General features: G+C 44.9%; 1 protein-coding gene across 2 annotated transcripts in view; it reads right to left on the bottom strand.

Annotated features, from left to right (window-relative positions):
* SLC6A17 (solute carrier family 6 member 17) overlaps positions 1-21,407 on the bottom strand; it is a 118,534-nt gene that overhangs the window by 46,450 nt on the left and 50,677 nt on the right. For both annotated transcript variants that reach the window (XM_073666841.1, XM_073666840.1), the window contains exon 2: positions 5,400-5,782. In XM_073666841.1, the coding sequence (XP_073522942.1) occupies positions 5,400-5,682 (283 nt within the window). In that variant the 5' untranslated portion in view covers positions 5,683-5,782. The remainder of the gene's footprint in view (positions 1-5,399; positions 5,783-21,407) is intronic.

The raw sequence follows: 21,407 nt of genomic DNA, 5'->3' as shown, positions 1-21,407 counted from the left end.
AGTAGTGTGACCTTATTAAAACGCATGGTCTACTACACCGCAATACAAATGGTCTTGAGACACTCTAGTTGTGTTAATAATTGATGAGTTCTTCCATCCAATGGATTGTTCTTCTCAACAGCCTTTCCAGAAAGAGAAATTGTTCTTTTTTTAATGAAGAATAAGATAGCTGAGGTAGAGTAATAGGAAAGGGTTGTTCGACCTGAACCCCAAATGTCAGTGACTTTATAGAGTCCATGAAGGCCAAGTAGACATGCTGAGCCAAGTAGTTATGTAGTTCATAGGGACATGCAGAAAGCCCAAAAGCTATGAAAAGGTTAAAAACTTTTAGAATTATTCAAGATTTCTACAAAACTCACATTTCTAACCTTCTGTAGTCAGATACACTATTCTAGTGGACTTTTACGCAATAGCCCAATGATAAATCCAGACATGAGAATGGCATTATCACATTAAAGGGAATATTTCAGCAGGTTTTTGCTACGTAATCTGAGAGCCCCATGATGTATGAGAAGATACCCTGATTACAGGGATGTGTCACTTACTAGGCTGTGTTTTGATGTTTCAGTACAATCAGTGTTTAATCAGCAGGAGATTATCACTACAGGACAACTGACCTTGTCCCTCCTAGTCCAACCCGGCCCCCAGCATTGATTAGCAGCTCTCTCTCACTATACATTGTACGCAGAAAGATGTGTTGTGGGTGGGATACACACAGATCAACTATTGAGCTCTCCTAGATCTACAGTAGAGAAAACAGTGACTATCATAACTGCTGCACCCAGTAAACTAAGTGACACATCACTGGAATCAGGTGCTCTATCACTATATCATGCTGCTGTCAGATTACATGGCAAAAAGCTACTGACAGTTTCCCTTTAATAATTAAACCTATAAATAATCATGAAGACTCTCTGCACAGATACAAAAATACTTTACATGCTCACACCTTCAAGGGTTTCTAGAAACACCTTCACTGAAACTAAGCTGGCCATACACACTAGATAGCTGTCTCTCCTGACTCCCCCATACAAAGGAATGGCCAGTGCAGCCTAAAGTTCCTGTGTGTCTATGAGAAAAGAGGCTCCCCTCTGTGTAGAAGAAAACTGTTGCCGAAGAAATTCAACAGGCCGGATCCTTCTTTCCCTCAAAATCACCTGTCGGAGAATTGGGAGGCCTCCATAAACATTAGAGGAACACGAATAAAGAGGGTGTAAAAAAGACCTTGATCACTAGTGATTCTCAGTATAAAAATGAATAATTTATTAAAGAAGCACTCCTCCTCTTCCTCCTATCAAAGTGTTTATCCTCTTGATATATTGCAGTCATCATATTATATAGCACTTTGTACTTACAGTTGCTCATTTTGCCTTTCTATCCAGTTAATTCTTCTCTTTTCCATTAGGTCTATGACATCACGTGATTAAAAACTGACTAGCTGAATCCTTCTAAGCTCTATGTAGAAACAGGAGGTCCATTTTCCCTGCATGAATCATGAGTCACTGCACAAGTCCCTGGCAGGGAGAAGGGAGCAGCTGGGTCAGGAGTTGAAGAGGGGAATGATAAATGCAGGAAAAGAGACTTCCTGTTTCTACAGAGAGTAGAGAAAAGAGAAGAATTATCTGGGTAGAAAGGCAAAATGAGCAATTGTAAGTACACAGTGCCATATAATATGATGACTGAAATATATTAAGAGGATAAAAACTTTAAAGGTCTTAAAAATAATGCGTTTTAGGGTAAACCTCCTTCAGATTGTAAAGACAAAGAAGCTTTCTTTTTAGCAGCTTTAAATAAACATTAAATGGTCGCCTTTTTTCTATGGTACGGATGACTTTTATCTAATGTGTATGGGGGTCTTAGACTATTTTTCCTTATCCATAAACCCTTACAATTAGAAGGATTCAGACAGGAAGTGTCCATTTGGCATTTTTGCAAACCCAGATCCATCAGTCACACTGCCAGATGGCATCATGATTAATCACTTGAAAAAAAAAACACATTTCTATTGCACCATTGTAACATGTGATGTGTTATCGCTTCTCAAACTGAAAAGACTGATTAGTAAATAGATGGGCACATTAAGGTGTGGGTAGGTAATGCCAAAGTCATACTGGTAGACTCCCGAGACTGCATAGTGAATTTTAGTAGTAGGGGTGTTTTCTGGGTATCATGTAATGTTACCCAGAAACTCAGAAATGTGGTTAATTCTACAGAAAAAGCATTACATTTAATGTTTCCGTACATAAAGTATCTGAAATATGTATGGCACCATGTAAAGAATAAATATCTTAAAGGGAATCTATAGGTAGGATCAACTCTCTGAAGCCGTCTATAGGGGCACGCAGGTCATAGGAAGCTGAATAACATGATAATAATCTTTATTTTTATATAGCGCTAACATATTCCACCGCGCTTTACATACATTATCCTGATACCTTCTTATCTGCGATCCAATGTCTTATTCCAGAAATCCACATTTTTCTTGATATTTAAATGAGCTATTAAAGGGATCCTGTCCTCCATGAAATGCAAACTGAACTAATTAACGTTCTGAAGAGAGGACTTAACCCTTATAAAAATCATATTAATAGTATACATTTCATTGTTGGAATTAGTTTGAAAACTTTTTATATTCCATATGCAAACGAGAGGGCTTGGGTGCACCCTTGGCATGACCAAGAGCTTGGTGCACAGTCAAGCCTCCCTCAATTTGCATTCTGAGCAGTTGCCTGACTCTGATTGACAGCGCTCACTTGGCCAGAGCAAGTGCTACCTGGACCCTAACCGCGGTGTTGTGCGTGCACACTGACTTTGCAGGAGTCAGCGGCACGCACTCAGTACAGAGGCAGGTCACCCTTTCATCATTGCCTCCTGTCATGGCACCGCAACTTCTACACTCAGAAGTGTAGCGAGCGGATTCAGAGGGGAGGAGAGATCAGTTATATGCTCCTCCTTACTTCAGTACTCTGTGATGCACTGAAGACAGGAGACGTAACTCATCTCTTCTCACTGAAACCGCTCCCTACATAACTGTTTAACCAGTTCAGTTTACATTTCGGGGGGTGACAGACTTGCTTTAAGATCTATGGCCTGGACACTGATGTTCCTGAGAATCTGCCTCCAGGCCTTATTTTTAATGAAAGGGGGAGTTACTAGTATGAGATATGTAGATCAGGAGAGCAGACTGTCAGTCATTACATGTCTCACACTGGTAACACTACCTTCCATTTAAAATCAACTCTGGAAGTAGATTCTCACTGAGATCTGTGTCCAGCCCATAGATCTTAACAGCTCATTTACATGTTAAGGAAAACATGGATTTCTCTGGAATAAGACATCGGATCGCAAATATCAAGATATCATTTTATTCAACTTTCTATGACCTACATGCACATATAGACGGCTTAGGGGGGTTGATCAGATTCTCTTTAATTATTATAATAGTTCTACTCTCTACAAAAATCAGTTCCCAACAAAAAATTCAAAGTATTCCGAATTTTATTTTCATTCTGGGTGAATGATCCTACACTATCTAGCGTTAAGTTTCTCAGTATCACCTTCTGACTAAAGGCTTTGAATAATGTAGAAGAGCTGCTGTTTCCATAGTGTATCAAGCTACAAGCTATGTGTACAGTGATTCTGGAGACTTTTATGTGGATTGAGAGCACGCAATAAACATTTATCCTTCACTTGTTCACACATGCATCTCATTTGTTCTGCTTACAGTATAAAGCTAAATATTAGCTCCCTGAAGACCAACGCTGAGCAGGTATGCTGCTGAGGACTGATTGTATTATAAGGTTTTTTTAATTATAATTATAGTTTGATTAGAGTGACATTATCTACTGAAATATGAGATGGCAGTTGTGCCAAATTTCTTTGGAGAACTGTAACTGTCTTTTCAGGAGAACTTGGAGCAGAATATGGGACTGCCTCCAACTTCTCCCTCCCCATAGAATTTCAAAAGCACCAACTGCCATCTCCTATCTTAGTAATGTGAAAATCTGTCTTCACTGAAAAAGGATTTTAGAGATTATACCCATGAATTGATGGTGAAAGATCAATCCAGGAAGTAAAAAAAGCAGATTTATCTGAAAAGACATTACAAAGTTGCTTATTTTTCATGTGTACTTTTGATTTCTAAAATGAAAATTCAAATGGTTACTTTTTAAGTGATAATTAGAGATGAGTCAACCGGTTCGTACCGGACACTTTATTCCGGAGAGAGAGAGAAAGAGAGACCCTCCTTTGGCAGCCCCCTAGCCATTTTACAGCACCAAAGTTTGGGTCCCCATTGACTTCCATGGGTTTTGGGTTCTGGTTCAAGTTCTGTTAGGGTTCTGGTACCTGAATCGAACTTTGGACTATATCCTAATATTTGGATCTAAATTCAGTGGAACTACTTTAAAAGGTAACCGTACTTTCAAGTGACATCTCAGAATAAGCTGTCCTGTGTGTGTTCATGATTAATTACAGCATATCAGCCCATTAAATAACTTGTATCCTGCATTTAACAGTTTTCACCTCTGTAGTCTCTGTCTCTAATTTGCAATCTACTTGGAGCTGGTGGGGGGAGACCACCTGCTATGATCTCTGCCAGACACAGTGAGTGATTCCTGCTCTTCTTTCCCTTTTTATCAAATAGAAACAACCAGCAGCAACTTGGAGGAAATTATACACCAGTACTGAGTTGCTTATGAATCAAGCTCTGAAATTACGTAAAACGTTTTAGAAAGCTCAGTACTATCTTTCTGTGTCTCATTCCACTTGTTTTCTTACTCTGCTTTTCTCTCCTCCTTCCCCTCCCTTCTTCATAGAGTATAATGGTCTGTGACACAACAGTGACAATCAGTCTTGATGGATTTGAGCTATTCTTTTTCAGAGGTAATTGTGAGTTCAGGAGGGGGGATATTGTCTGATAAGTGGGAAGAAAGCAGAAATCTCGGATAAGATATATTACTAAGTTTTATACAATTGCCTATATTATTGATTTATGTAAAGAGTTTTGAAAGTACAGTTCCCATTTAAGACAACCACAGCTGCTTTCTAAAAAGTATTGGTGACCAGTATACATAATGTATGGAAGAACAGAAAATCTGGTCTGGGTAAAGGGTGATCATCTCAAAGTCGTGGAGTTTTTGAGAGGTTTCAGCCTACTGAATACCACTTACACACATGCCTTCTGGTCTCTTGAATTAATGAACAGGGCAGCAAGGATTTTAAGACCCCAAGTTAAGTTGGAAAGTTTTATAAATTGAAAAAAAATGTGAACTAGGCTTTAATGTGCCAGACAGAAGTCTACATTAGGACACTGTAGAGCACTAACAAAAAAAGTTCTAATAAATACTAAAGACCCAGCAATAAATGAACCATACTGTTTCACAATTATGTGTACTTACCTCCACCATTTTTCTGGCACAGATATGGGAATCGCCAAACATTGCCCAAACCCACAGAGTATCCAATTTGTGCAAGAATGTACTGCAGCTTGTTGTTCCATGCCGGTCTGTCCTCTAATTCTGAAATATCTTCCAGCGGTTTTCCTCTACTCTCTTCACCAGATACATTTAGTGCACTCGCTTTATGATCGATTGGTTCTTCATGGGCCAACAAGTCAGCGACAGATTCCGTGACATGTTGGTTGCTGTGCTCTCGCTGAGTCACTTTACTGTTTTTAGGCATTTGGAGAAGTGCGAATTCCAGAACACCAAGGTATATTCTGGTGCACAGAAATAATCCAGCACAAGGAGTTATTTAATACTGGCTTCCATGCAATATTGGCCTGGAAAAAAAGAAAAATTTAGATTCTACAAACCTTGAAGAAAAATTACCTTTTTGTTAAAATGCTCAATTATGTCATAATTCAATTAACATAACATAGAAACATGTTTCAATAGTACCTATCCACACTCTAAATAAATAGGACAGCCGCAGGCTGGTGATAGGAACTCTTTAAATATCAATTTACAAAATCCACATAATTTTACTCTTGGACTAGTTATCAAGACCTGCAGATATAAAATTAAGGTATTATAGCTCCACCAGGTACAGTCAAAATTCTCTATGCCTTCCGTCGTGATCTATCAGCAGGCTACAGACGGATTAATAAAATGTTTGGATCGGGATTAGAGCAGCATGTACCTTTTTGGCAGTCAGACAAGTTATGGCTTTACATATTACTCTGGAACTTTGGGTAAAACAGAAATTCGGTATAATATTATTATTATTACAACATTACATTAAGAAATTGTGATTAAAGGAAATATAAATCAAAACAATTATTTTATGTACAGGCAAGCCACTTTTTAACAGCACAAGAAGGTAATGGCATACACTTAGGCTCCCAAAATAGTATGGGTGTCAAAACATTAACTAAGACTTGGGAATACAGGTAAACAAACTAGGGAATTACACTCAATGCCAAGCAGCAGCTGCTAAGGAAAATAAAATGTTAGTTTTTTCTCCCCTATAAACCCAAATGTGTTTTTTTTTTTAAAGTGACATAGAAAATCTTGAGATTGTTCAAAAACAAGCAAGTAGAAATACAAGCCCTTGATTTTGCACCCAGTGCCCTAGTTGAGCACCAACTGATCCACCATTCACTTTGCCATCTGTGGCTTTGTGCAAGTAGGTGCATAAATTGTGACACAGAACACCAGCACAGGTGGCGTAATAAAGTGACATCATCATGCGTGTTTATCCAAAACAACCCCCCATGCAGGTTTGAAGAGGCTTGTAGACTGCTGCTCCATTGATTGTGTGACTGAGGACTAATTATGAAGTTGTGTGGTATACTTTTATTATTTTAAAAGGAGGCAACTATACTGTGGAGGGTACAAAAGGTGCATGTACACTGTAGGGAGCACCAATATTCTGTGGGAAACACTAAGGGAACATCATTAGTGATTAGTGAATACTAAAAAGATGTCATTATTATGTGGGACGCTAAGGGGGAACCAATACGGTGGGAGTCTTAAAGGGAACATCATAACTATGTGGGGTGCACTAAGCATGAAGTGTTAGAGGAAAAATACTAGGGAGCAAAGAGCGCAAATAGGGTTTCATCCGATGAAAAATAAAATAAAAGAAATGAATGCACGCTCCCCTGGTGCTGTTGCACATTGCAACAATTCAATGGCATAAGATCAGCTGAAGCTGGACACAGACCGGAGGAATATGTCGTACGGATGAAATGTGGTTTCCTGCGCTGCTGATATACTCGTAAGGAGAAGCTTGTAATCGACGAATTCATAAAATAATTGTTTATTGATAGGTTACAAAATCAACGCGTTTCGAAGTCATCCAAAACTTCTCCCTCAGGACATAACCTTATTGATAGACTAGGTAGGACTGATAGTTATATATGACATATATAACTGTCATATAAACTGTCAGTCCTACCTTCATACAGTCTGATCAGAATGTTAAACTAAGAACCTCATGTTCTATTATATACGGGTGCATCTCACTAAATTAGAATATCATCACAAAGTTAATTTATTTTAGTTCTTCAATACAAAAAGTGAAACTCATATATTGTATAGAGTCATTACAAACAGAGTGATCTATTTCAAGTGATTATTTATGTGAATGTTGATTATATTTTACAGCCAATGAAAAAACAAAAGTCATTAGCTCAGCTAATTAAAATAATTAACAAAAAACACATGCAAAGGCTTCCTAAGCGTTTAAAAAGGTCCCTTAGTCTGTTTCAGTAGGCTCCACAATCATGGGGAAGACTGCTGACTTGACAGATGTCCAGAAGGCAGTCATTGACACACTCCACAAGGTCCCAGGGTTTCAATTTTCATTTGGAAATCAAGGTCCCAGCGTCTGGAGGAAGAGTGGAGAGGCCACATTCCAAGCTGCTGGAGGTCTAGTGTGAAGTTTCCACAATCAGTGATGGTTTGGGGAGCCATGTCATCTGCTGGTGTAGGTCCACTGTGCTTTATCAAGACCAAAGTCAGCGCAGCCGTCTACCAGGAAATTTTAGAGCACTTCATGCTTCCCTCTGCCGACAAGCTTTTTGGAGATGGAAATTTCATTCTCCAGCAGGACTTGGCACCTGTCCACACTGACAAAAGTACCAATACCTGGTTTACAAACAACAGTATCACTGTGCTTGATTGGCCAGCTAACTCCCCTGACCTTAATCTCACAGAGAATCTATGGGGTATTGTGAAGAGGAAGATGAGAGACACCAGACCCAACAATGCAGACGAGCTGAAGGCTGCTATCAAAGCAACCTGGGCTTCCATAACACCTCAGCAGTGCCACAGGCTCATCGCCTCCATGCCACGCCGCATTGATGCAGCAATTGATGCAAAAGGAGCACCGACCAAGTATTGAGGGCATTTACTGAACATACATTTCAGAAGGCCAACATTTCGGATTTTAAAATCATTTTTCAAGCTGTTGTTATAAAGTATTCTAATTTACTGAGATAATGACTTTTGTGTTTTCATTCGCTGTAAGCCATAATCATCCACATTAACAGAAATAAACACTTGAAATAGATCACTCAGTAAATGATAAAAAGTTAACTGAAATAAATTAACTTTTTGATGATATTCTAATTTAGTGAGAAGCACTTGTATTTCCAAGTACCATTTCTCATGATAGAACATTAGTGGAAACAATGCAATCTCCTTTAAGTGATGTTATTCATCAGGATCTAATGAGGAAAAGAGGAGCTTCTGGCTCCAACACAAAAGAGCTATGTGGGATTTAACATGTTTCTGTCTTACTATTACTATAGTACAAACCACATGTTCTTGTTCCCTTTACTTCCCATATGATTGTCTTTCAGAATTATGATTATGTTTATAATTACATTTTGTCCTATATATTTCCATGGCTACCTTTACTCCTGTGACTTTGGAGCTTCAATATAGTTGAGCACTATTCTGCATGTGTGTTACCCAACTATTTTGTTTTTGGATACTCCAGACCTATGACAGTGGTTTCCTTTAGGATGATGTGCATGTCCTTGTGTTCCCTACTAGTGATGAGAGAGCACTAAAATGTCTGGGTGCTCGTTGCTCGAGTCGAGCAAATCGTAATGCTCAGGTGCTCAACCCGAGTAACGAGCCCAATGTAATTTGTCAAATCGATGGGAACAGTGCTCAAATGATATGGGAACAGCATGGGGAAGACCTCTGGAAGCATCTCTGACTCCCAGGTCACTGCTGTGAACAACGTTGTCAAGAGTATTACGCCACTTTTACGGACTGACAATAAAACATAAGGAACATTGTTTCCAGGGTAATGACTTGTATATAAGGCAAAATAAATAACCAAAAACAAAAATACTCCTCCACACCTTGGGCTATGTTCACACATAGCGTTTTTGATGCTTTTTTGCACTTTTGCATTGCTTTCAACTGTGAAAAATACATTCACTGGTAAATGTCATTTTAACATTTTACTACCTTATCTGCCCATGTGGTGTGTGAGACATGATCAGACATATCCTGTTTCATTTATGAAGGAGGGACTGTGAAAGTCACTATTTTTACAAGACCATTAGGCAGCCCTTAGAGGGCCATCAGTCGGCTATGCTTTGCTGTTCCCATTATTAAGGAGTGGGTCGCCTATAGTGATAATGCCCATGCAGTGACTGCAAGGGCTGGCAAAAATTTGGACGCACCCCAATACCCCTTTGAAGAGACGTAGAGGAGTTCCTCGTTAAAATTTTTTTTCCCATTATTAAGGAGTGGATCTCCTTTAATAATAATAACAACAATAGTGTTTTTATTTACATTACGCCAACATATTCTGCAGCGCTTTAAAATTCAGACAATTTACAGACATTATCGGCACTGTCCCCATTGGGGCTCACAATCTATATTCCCTATCAGTATGTCTTTGGAGTTTGGGAGGAAACCGGAGAACCCGGGGGACACCCACGCAAACACGAGGAGAGCATACAAACTCCTTGCAGATGTTGTCCTTGGTGGGATTTGAACCCAGGACCCCAGCGCTGCAAGGCTCCTTTAGTGGTAATGCACATGCAGTGACTGCAAGGGCTGCCAAGAAATTAGACACACTACAATACCCCTTTGAAGAGACGTAGAGGAGGTCCTCATTAAAAAAAAATGTTACCATTGTTAAGGAGTGGGTCTCCTATACTGGTAATGCCCATGCACTAAGTGCATGGGCTGAAAAACATTTACCCCTGGGGGGTATACATGAACAATCTGTATAACTGTAATGCAGTAGGTTGCTAGCATTGCTGTAAATGGTCCAGGATGTGCTTACCGGACCATGTACCTTCCCCTTTATCTGACTGGTCACATGACTGTGACATCACCCAGGTCCTGCATGCACAGTAAAGCTCTGTATACATGACTGGGACAGCACACAGGACCTATACACACAGCTGACTGATCACATGACTGTGACATCAGCAAGGTCCTGTCAGTATGTGGCTGTCTGTGCACAGCATATATAAACCTGCTTAATTTGAGACAGGTGTGTTCGGTGTGAGAGGCGTGAGGCCTGTTCCCCATGTGTGTGGGATACCGTGATACCGTGAAGCCTGGCAGCCTGAAGGCAAAGACTAGATCCTGTGCGGATGCTAGTGGCCTTGGAAGGCAGCGGCTTTGAAGTGAAGCCTGGTACCTGAAAGGTCGAGCCTGGATCCTGTGCGGATGTCAGTGGCCTTTGAGGGAGAGCCTGCTTGAGTAAGAGTCCTGGAAGGCAGAGCCTGGATCCTGTGTGGATGTCAGTGGCCTTTGAGGGAACGACGGCTGGAGACCCCTACCTGGGAAGCCGCAGAGCCACAGCGGTGACAGAGTAACGGACTGAGACAGCTATACCCGGCAAAGGTAATACCCGGTGCTATATGGACATTGTGATATGAACATTGCTACTTTATTACCTTGCCGTAAGCTGTACCCTGGAGCAAGTGGGCCGGTGTGCCACTTGGCTCATAAATTGTTTATGTGTGTAAACCTGCCGGTGGCGGACTAAAATGAACTGTGTGTGAACAGCGGTTTATGAAGTGCCATAATAAACTGCAACACTGTGTGAAAAACGTAAAGACATTGCACGTGTGCATTGATTGACGCAGCGAAGCGAGTTACCCCCAGTATGATGACGAGCGCTGCCTTACATATGGTGGAGAATGCGGGCAACGGCAGCCCGGTTGCTAGTGGCAACGACAACCCCGGTTGCTAGGGGCAACAGCAGCCCGGTTGCTAATGGCAACGACAACCCTGGTTGCTAGGGGCAACGGCACAGGACGACGAGTGTGGATAAAGCATCTTGCGGCAACTCGGCGGGGTTGCGAAGATTGGCGTCGCACTCAAACCTGGTTTGCTGTGGCTCGGCGGGGCTCACGAAGTATAAAGCATCTTGCGGCAACTCGGCGGGGTTGCGAAGATTCTCATCGCACTCAAATCCGGTTTTGCGGTGGCTTGGTGGGGCCACGAAAATTTTCCGGGAGAGCGATGAAGTGCTAGTGTGAACAGTGTACCGCGATGGCTGTGAGCAAAGCAGCAGATCTGTCTGGAGCTATTGAGCGGTTGAAGGGCCGGTTGGGACCGGAGCAGGTATTTGGGAAACTTTTACTGGACATGGTGCAGGAACCGCAGGAGCTGTGGGCACCATATGGAATGGCGGCAGTGGACCATTCTATGGACTCTCCGGGGGCGCCAGTGTTGTCCCAGAGTGCCCGGGGAGGTGGTAAGAGATGTTGTGAACTGAGTCCTAAGACTACTGCTGATTTTTTGTGTAAAAATTACCCTGCCGGTGTGGTTGTTAAAAAGGGGGCGGAGTCTAAAAAAGGGGCGGATTTTCACAAGAGTGTGGAGTGTAGAAAACTGAAAATTGTTACTGGTGGTGGGTTGGTGCCTCCTAAAAATGACAATGTGACCGTTGATAACGGGGTAACTCCAGTAGAAGGGGGTGATGTCAAAGTGGGAGGTGACCTGTTAGTCCACAACACCATGGGTAGTGACACAGACCCCGTAGCTGACTGTGACACTATTAAAGTAAAAAGTGAGTTCAGTCAGGAGGGGCTAGACGAGGTGAGAGAGTCCCCATCTCGTAGACGGCGCAAGGGCCACAAAAAGGTTGCTCCTGTAGACTTGGCTGAAAATAAAAATAAAGAGAGGGTAGTACTGTGTGCCTTTGCTTCAAGTGTGGATCCTCCATTAGAGGTAGAAGAGGAGGTGATGTTGCCAGTAGCAACCTCCGGTACGGTACCGAGTCAGAAGGATCTGACAGCCCTGGAAGGGGAGGCGGCCAGTCGTGACCAAGAGCTGGAACCTATCGGCCAGCAGGGTCAGAGTGACGGGCAGCAATTATGTGGAAACCTGGGGAACGTGTCCTCAATCCAGTTGATCCTGGAGTCTGAACAGCAGAAAATACACCAGCTTGTGAAGGACTTACAGCGAGATCTAAAGGGAAGCAACGAGGAAATTAACCAGTGGAAGGAAATGTTCTACGCAATTAAGGAGGACCGCCGCAAAATCCAGGAAGAGGTTTTGCAGTTGAAGCTTGAGAAGGAGGCGCGGCAGAATGGTGTTTCTGGACGCGAACAAATCCTAGAACGACTGCGCAAACAGCTCAACCAGGAGCTGTGTGACTCCAAGAAGGAGTGTGGTGAACGCAGTAGGGAACTGCAACAGAGTAAGAGAGATTATGAGGATCTCCTCAAGGTGAAGGAAAAACTAGAGGAGGATAAGGTGGGTGCAGAGCAAGTGCGCCAAGCGGTTGAGACCACTCTGCAAGACACCCGTGAGGAGAATGATGGTCTCCGGGGAAAGACCCTAGATCTGGAAGCTCAGGTGAAGGAGCTACAGATGTCCTGTGATGCTCTCCAGAAGGCGGAGACGTACCTTAAAGAAACAGTCAGCAAGATGGAAGCTGAGCGGAAAAAGATGGAGGAGTCTGGCGGAGAACCCACAGACCAGGGCCAGGAGTTGGCCGCTGGTGAGGGGAGGTGTGAAGCAGATACCTCCTCGAGTGATGCGAGCTTGGATGATTCGGTGGAAGTAAGAGCCGAGATCAGGGAGCTCAAGGAGTTGCTACAAACCCAGTGGACGCAAGAGAAGCGTGAGAGACTGGCTATTGAGAGCCGAGTCGGCATATTGGAGACGGAGAGGTCTGAGAGAGCTCTGCTGCTGGAAGAGCAGTTGAAGCAGGAAGAGCTTCAGAGACGGGCCGCTGAGAGGCGAGTAATTGAGCTGGAAGGAGAAGTTTTGGAGCTCAAAGGTCGCCTAGCAAAGTGTCACATGGTGAACGAGGTCTCCTTGGAGAAGGGAAAAGGCAAACAAGTTGCACTTACTCCCTTAGACCATGAGAAGGTAGACCTGAGGAGAGCTAAGAGTATGGTGTTGGAAGATAAAGGTGAAGTGGAGGTGGTCAAGACGAAAAGTTGTGAAGTGGTAGTTGTGAGTCAGCTCAGGGGAAGCATCCAGGGTGAAGAAGCTGGAAGTCAGTTGTCCCTGAAACCTGAGCTGGTTGATCGTCTGGAAACCACTGGTGAGACCGAAACGTCTCGGTACAAGTGCCTCGTAGATGTACCCGAGGACTTGAGGGAAGAATGCACCCGTGAGTTCGTGCATGAGGAGTTTAAGAAAGCCGTGGGAGCCTGTAAGGTGTACCTGACCTCAAAAGCTAAACAGCTGGTGGTCCTGTCCACGACCGAAGTCACAGTGAAGAGGGTGGCTATCCTAAGTGACATGCACTGGTGATGTGTTCGCACGAAGCGGTTTCTCCGGTTGAAGACGGAACAAGCCGTTAGGCAACTGGAGCTTAGGAGAAAAGCTCACAGTATGCGTGAAGAGGTCATCCGGGTGCCTCATGTTCTGGTGAGAAAGCTCATTGGGAGAAGCGGTCGAGCCATGCAGATGATGGTCAAGAAGTCTGGTGTGGTGAAAGTAAGCAGTCCACGTGATCATCAGGACTGGATACCAGACGAAGACGGCATGGTGTCCTTCTCCACTGTAGGAACAGAAGAAAGCCTAGAATATATACGCATGCTGATTGAGTACCGAGTGACCTACCTGCAGGAGGTAGAACAATTGAATCTCGCTAGACTGCGAGTAGATAGACAGCATCATCTGAGCAGCAGAAGATGGAAGCCGTCTAGAAATAGTGAGACCCGACAGAGAAAGGGCCCCCTAAATAACAGAACAGCTACAGCTGAAGTTAGGGACCTTTTAGGATGTCCTGAGAGTAGTTGGCGTGGGTTTAGAGGTAGTGAGACCTCCAGTAACTCCGGTTTGAGCAGCCCATACAAACGACCCAATAGAGGACGGGACAGTACGGAGTCGAACCGGACCTTAGATACCGGGGCATGCGAGTTGCGCTGCTGTATTGACCGCTGGGAGCGGGGGAGACCTGACAAAGTTACGACCCGGAAAGGTGACCTGACGAAGTCAGTGACAGTGACAAATGGTAGGTCCCTAAGGAATGGGCTAATGTCATTGACTAAGGTTCCAGGGGCTGAGTAGCACAATTGTAAAGTTCATGGTCTATATGTGAGCTGGGGGTTATAATGTTATTGTGTATATTATGTGTTCAACCCCACAAGTTTGAACAGAGGGGGGGGATATGTAATGCAGTAGGTTGCTAGCATTACTGTAAATGGTCCAGGATGTGCTTACCGGACCATGTACCTTCCCCTTTATCTGACTGGTCACATGACTGTGACATCACCCAGGTCCTGCATGCACAGTAAAGCTCTGTATACATGACTGGGACAGCACACAGGACCTATACACACAGCTGACTGATCACATGACTGTGACATCAGCAAGGTCCTGTCAGTATGTGGCTGTCTGTGCACAGCATATATAAACCTGCTTAATTTGAGACAGGTGTGTTCGGTGTGAGAGGCGTGAGGCCTGTTCCCCAAGTGTGTGGGATACCGTGATACCGTGAAGCCTGGCAGCCTGAAGGCAAAGACTAGATCCTGTGCGGATGCTAGTGGCCTTGGAAGGCAGCGGCTTTGAAGTGAAGCCTGGTACCTGAAAGGTCGAGCCTGGATCCTGTGCGGATGTCAGTGGCCTTTGAGGGAGAGCCTGCTTGAGTAAGAGTCCTGGAAGGCAGAGCCTGGATCCTGTGTGGATGTCAGTGGCCTTTGAGGGAACGACGGCTGGAGACCCCTACCTGGGAAGCCGCAGAGCCACAGCGGTGGCAGAGTAACGGACTGAGACAGCTATACCCGGCAAAGGTAATACCCGGTGCTATATGGACATTGTGATATGAACATTGCTACTTTATTACCTTGCCGTAAGCTGTACCCTGGAGCAAGTGGGCCGGTGTGCCACTTGGCTCATAAATTGTTTATGTGTGTAAACCTGCTGGTGGCGGACTAAGATGAACTGTGTGTGAACAGCGGTTTATGAAGTGCCATAATAAACTGCAACACTGTGTGAAAAACGTAAAGACATTGCACGTGTGCATTGATTGACGCAGCGAAGCGAGTTACCCCCAGTATGATGACGAGCGCTGCCTTACATAACATACAGAATGTTAGAGGTAGGCCTCTAAAACAATTTCCTACGGGCATCATAAACACCCCTAAAAAAAAGTATGTGGGTGTTGTATCATGGTCACCCTGGTGATATGGTGGTGGAGGACAAGGAGAAGGAGGAGGACAACAGAAAATAGACAAAATCAGGAAGCGTATACCCATTTCTAGGTGTGAAGAGGTGCATGAGAATAGACCACCCCAAAAAAACCACTGGATTTGACTTATGTTCCGCTGCTATCATCTGGTGGTGTTGAGAAGTCTGACCCAATGCAGCCCTTGTTCATTTTAATAAGAGTCAGCCTGTCAGCATTTTCAGTTGACAGGCGGGTGCGCCCATCAGTTATAATGCCCCTGGCGGCACTAAAAACCCGCTCTGACAAAACGCTAGCGGCAGGGCAGGCCTGGACCTCCAAGGCGTAGAGAGCCAGATTATGCCATGTGTCCAGCTTGAGATGAGATGAGGCTGGGCTGTGTGGCATCATCCTGTATGGTTCCTTGCTCCATCTCATCGTGCTCCGCCAGCAATGCCTCCTCTTTAACCCCTTTATGACGTGGCATGTAATAGCACCCACCACGTCGTAACCCCCGGTTCACACTGAACCGGGCACATGGCAGCTGATTTATACAGCTGACATGTGCCCGCAACAGCCACGGGTGAAATCGCGATCCACCCGCGGCTGTTAACTAGTTAAATGCCGCTGTCAATCTCTGACAGTGGCATTTAACAGAGCCACGCCGGAAGCGCGTCACTTACCCCGCCCATCGGTGACCCAGTCACATGATCGCGGGTCAACCATGGGTTCTGCAGCAGACCCCTGTGGTTGTCATGTCCAGATTGCTATGAGCGCCGCCCAGTGGTCGGTGCTCATAACAAGTGAGCAAATCAGCTACATACAGACAATCTGCTCATCGCCTGTATGTAGCACAGTCGATCGGATAAGTGCTGCTTCTAGTCTCCCATGATGACTATTGAAGCAAGCAGAAAGTAAAAAAAATAAAGTTTTTAAAAATATTTAAAAAATATAAAAGTTTAAATCACCCCCCTTTCGCCCCAAAATAAAACAATAAAAAAAACACATACACAAATTTGGTATCGCCGGGTTCAGAATCACCCGATCTATCAATATAAAAAAAGAATTAATCAGATCGGTAAACAGCATAACAAGAAAAAAAAATCAAAACGCCAGAATTACGTTTTTTGGTTGCCACAACATTGCAATAAAATGCAATAACAGGCGACCAAAACATCATATGTACCCCAAAATGGTATCAATAAAAATGTCAGCTCAACGCGCAAAAAATAAGCCCTCACCCGGCCCCAGATCACGAAAAATGGAGACGCTATGGATCTCGGAAAATGGCGTTTTTTTTTTCTTTAGCAAATTTTGGATTTTTTTTCACCACTTAAATATAAAAGAACTTCTACATGTTTGGTGTCTACGAACTCATAATAACCTGGAGAATAATAATGTCAGGTCAGTTTTAGCATTCAGTGAACGTGTTAAAAAAAAAAAAAACTATGGAATTGCACTTTTTTTGCAATTTCACAGCACTTGGAATTTTTTTCCCATTTTCCAGTACACAGTATGGTAAAACCAGTGATGTTGTTCAAAACTACAACTCGTCCCGCAAAAAATAAACCCTCACATGGCCATATTGACTGAAAAATAAAAAAGTTGTGGCTCTGGGAACAAGGGAAGCAAAAAACGAAAACGCAAAAACGGAAAATGCTCCGGTTATTAAGGGGTTAATTTTGAGCAGCGAGTATTTCAGTAGACAGAGAAGTGGGATGGTGATGCTAATTATGGCGTCATCGTTGCTCACCATCTTGGTGGAGTCCTCAAAGTTTTGAAGGACGGCACAGATGTCTGACATCCATGCCCACACATCAGCTCTCATGTGCGGAGGCTGACCTGAATACCAACGGTGTGTTGAAGCTGGTACTCAACAACTGCCCTCTACTGCTCACAAATCCTTCCTAATATATACAACATTAAGTTCCAATGAGTGGTGACATCGCACACCAGTCAGTGAGCTGGAAACTGCAAATGCTGCTGAAGCACAGCGAGGGCAGCAGAAGCTGTAGGTGACTTTCAGAAATGGGCACACACGTGGCGTACTTTCACAAGCAGATCCAGGTAGGTTTTGAGAAACCGCTGAACCACTAGGTTGAGCACATGGGTCAGGCAGGGTACGTATGCGAGCTATCCTAGCTCCAGGTTCCGGCCATTGTCACACATGACCATGCCTGGCTGTAGGTTCAGCGGTGACAGCCACAGATTTGCCTGCTCTGTTACAGCTGTCAACTCTGCAGCGGTGTGCGGTTTGTCCCCTAAGCATATTAGCTTCAGCACAGCCTGTTGCCACTTGGCCGAGGCAGTGATGCAGTGCTTCCAGCTTCCGACTGATGTGGTCATTTTAGAGATGGAGGCGCAGGAGCTGTAGAATGTGGGGGCAACCCTGATTGACCCAGGGCCCGCAATCCTCGGCATCGGGAGGACGTGTTCCGTCCCAGGGTCCAACTGGGTCCTGGTTTCCACTATATTAACCCAGTGTGCCGTCAGAGAGATGTACCATCCCTGGCCACAAGAACTTGTCCATGTGTCCGTGGTTAGGTGGACCTTCCCAGTAACTGCGTTGTTGAGGGTATGGGTAATATTCTGGGATACGTGCTTGTGTAAGGTGGGGAGGTGACGCGCCCCCTGGGCCTGTGCTGGGGAACCCGGAGCCGGGCCTTCTGTAAGATACTGGGGGTTGTAGTCTCCGTGTGGCGGTGACCCGGTCCGTGCCCAGGGTGGTCAAACCAGTGGCAGTCTATTGGTGTTATAATAAGTGTCCGACTACGCCACCCGTGGATTGCGGTCAGTGGGGACCGCCACTGCGCTGCAGACCGCTGAGGCTGATGTAGTTTGCGCAGCCGAGTATGGGATAACTCCCCACGGGAGAAGTATTGCCTCAGGGCAGCTAGTGTGGATGATGGGAGTGATGGTGTGAGCGTCCCAGTACTAATGGTGCGGCGATGAAACACAGAGACATGTGGTTGCAGTTTCCAATGCTTTACTCACAGTTCTTTACTGGTCCTAGTCACCTCGGTACCGGCGGTGACTGCCCAAGCCGTGCTGCGTCCACCAGGCAAGGGGCTCGACCAACTCCCAGGCAATTCCAGAGCGTGGCACAGGACTCCCATCCTTTCCTTTCTCTGGCCGTCCCCACCAGTGACCCACCTTTGTCCAGCTTCCTCGGACCTTCTGTCGGCGAAACCTCTCTCCGGTTTCCCTGACCCTATGTGGTATGCTTTCTTGGTGGATGTAGTGAGGGTTCGCACCAAGATGTGGTCACAACCTCCGGTTTTGGCTGAGGATTAGTCGCCTCCACCAATTTGGGTTCCGGTACCCTGCTCTGCCAACCCTTCACCCGTTATCTCGTGGGTTCTTAGGGTTCCTTCTTCACTCGTGTCTCTGGGTCTTTCTCTGTGTTCCTGTTCCTTGCTTCCTTTCTTATTGTCCTTTCTGTTCCTTCTCCTTTCTCTCTCTCTCTCTCAGGCTCCAGCCTCCTGACAAGGCCTGCCTGCAGAGCAGAGCCCATGCAGGGGCTCTGCTTCCTGTCTTCTCCTCTCACTCTTGACTTCTTCTCTGCACTGCACACTGTTCTAAGATGGTGCCCACCTTATATACCTCCCTCTATGTGTGAGCCCAGGTGACTAGCAACCAATGGGCTCCTACCTTTGCCCAGAGACCCACCCCTATCTGCTCCTACACCACTGGGTATTCGACCCCCCGCCCCACTCCAGCCAGGGACAGATGCTGTCGTGCCTGCACTTCTGTCTAGTGGGAGCACCGTTGACCTGTCCCTCGGAAATGGGGTGTGTGTGGTGCATGCAGCTAAACGAGTCCTGGTCCACACTCCATCCTTACCCGGGAGTGGAATATCACACCTCTGGTTTGAGGTGCAATACCCCTGTAGCAGCCGAGCCCTCGGGGTGCTACAGAGGCACACCGGAAGAAATAGTGGCAGCTGGGGACCGAGGGACGGCCGCCGCCATGAAGTTGCAGAAAGATTTTGTCTCCACGAGCCTAAAAGGCAACATTTCAAGCAAGCAAGAGAAATGTGTCAGTTTAGCGCTGTGGCCTGTGGGGAGTTGGCTACGTATTTGCGCTTGCGTTCAAGACTGGGGAAGGGACAACTGAACGCTGCTGATGTTGGTGGTTGCAAGTGTGTATTGACAGGTGCTGGGCGGGAGGCATCTTCTCCTGCACCATGGACAGGGGATTGGCATGCACGCAGAACAGCGAAAAAGGCAGTGGTGTCACCTGCAGACACTGTTTCTGGACCCTGGAGTTTGGCCCAACTAGTCAGGTGTTATGCTGTCATGTGCAGCGGGCCGGGCAAGAGGCCCGAATCTATAAATGGAAAAGTAAACAGCTCTTCGGAGTGTCCAAGTGTGGAATCACTTGTCTCAGGTACTCAGAATGGTGGGAGGAAGGAGGATCAGGGAGAGGAATATGTGGTCCTGACTCAAGGCTACTGAGACTGGACTATGTGGAAGACAGGGTGGTGGTGGTGGCAAATTGACTGGAAGAATTATCTGTTATCCAACCAACAACCTTTTCACACTGCTCTGGCTTCAAGAGTGGTTTTCCGCAGCCCCTTAGAAATTTAGTCAGGAAGGTAGTTCGACATGTGGGCTCCGTCAGCAGGCACAGTTTCATCTTGCCCATGGCCTCGGCTTCTGCATGTACCATCAGCATCACGTCCACTTCCCCGTCCCTTGCCACGCGCCTTGCCCATTTTAAATGGAGTGTAATACTTGCCACGTTCCAAAAATGTGACGATTAGTACCGCAGTAATATCGGATCACGTCTGATGACCACAGTTTTAGGCAGTGGCCTTATAGATATGGTATTGTTCAGCGACCAAGTGTGAATAGGTTTAACAATACACAACTGGCAGACTTTACCTGGAATTTAATATTTGGCACGCTCCAAAAAATGTCATGATTATTACAGCAATAATATCGGATCACATCTGATGATGGACAAGTTTCTCTGCTTCCACAATACAGCAATGCGAATAAAATCAAACAAATCTGGCTGTATTCTGCTAACAATCAAATGAAGCAGTAAAAATGCTGTACTATATTGATTTTTAAGCAAATAATCAGGATTAAGAACAAAAAAAAATTAGCCCTGATATCTAGGGCTATGAATATCTGTAACAGCAGCAGACAGAACGTGCAATAGACCCTATTCTGCTCTATACACTCTCCACAAACTCTGCCTGCCTAACTCCTGCTATAACCAGGAATAATATATTCAGCTGGATTAGTCCTTAGAAGGACTGTTAGTTCAGATGTGCATATATTGCTGTGGAATACATAATACCTCACTAATAAACTGCCAATTCTCTCCCTCCCTAGCTCAGTAGCACCTCTCCCTACTCTGCCTATGTGAAGGATAGACTGTGGCGAGCATAGGGTCACCGGATCTGATATAGACCCGATAACGCTATGCGGCCAGCCAATCACTGTAATGCCACAACCAACATGGCTGCGGCATTACAGTGAGTGGCAGGCAATCCCCGATGTTTCATCACTGTTAAAATAACGCCAAACATGTGGGGTGGGGACTCAAGCTCCCACCCAAGCATCATGGAAGTACTCGCCGAGCATCTCGAACAGTGAGATGCTCGGGCTAGTACCGAACAGTAGCGAGCACACTCACTCATCACTATTCCCTACCAGCAAGTGTTCTGCCTCAAAGTAAAAAGTAGCAGTTGGAATGATTGTCCAGTTTCCAGAGACACTTGAAAACTACACTGTAAATGCAAACAATCACACTTACTGGATATCATCACATGAATCATATCCCGGGGGAGGTTTAACATTACATCTGCAACCAACCAAACAATTCTATATTTT

Source organism: Phyllobates terribilis, unplaced genomic scaffold, assembly GCF_046119375.1.
Source record: "Phyllobates terribilis strain yellow unplaced genomic scaffold, ASM4611937v1 Scaffold_2__4_contigs__length_985480577, whole genome shotgun sequence".
NCBI lineage: Eukaryota > Metazoa > Chordata > Amphibia > Anura > Dendrobatidae > Phyllobates > Phyllobates terribilis.
This window is presented reverse-complemented; position numbering and strand designations above follow the sequence as displayed.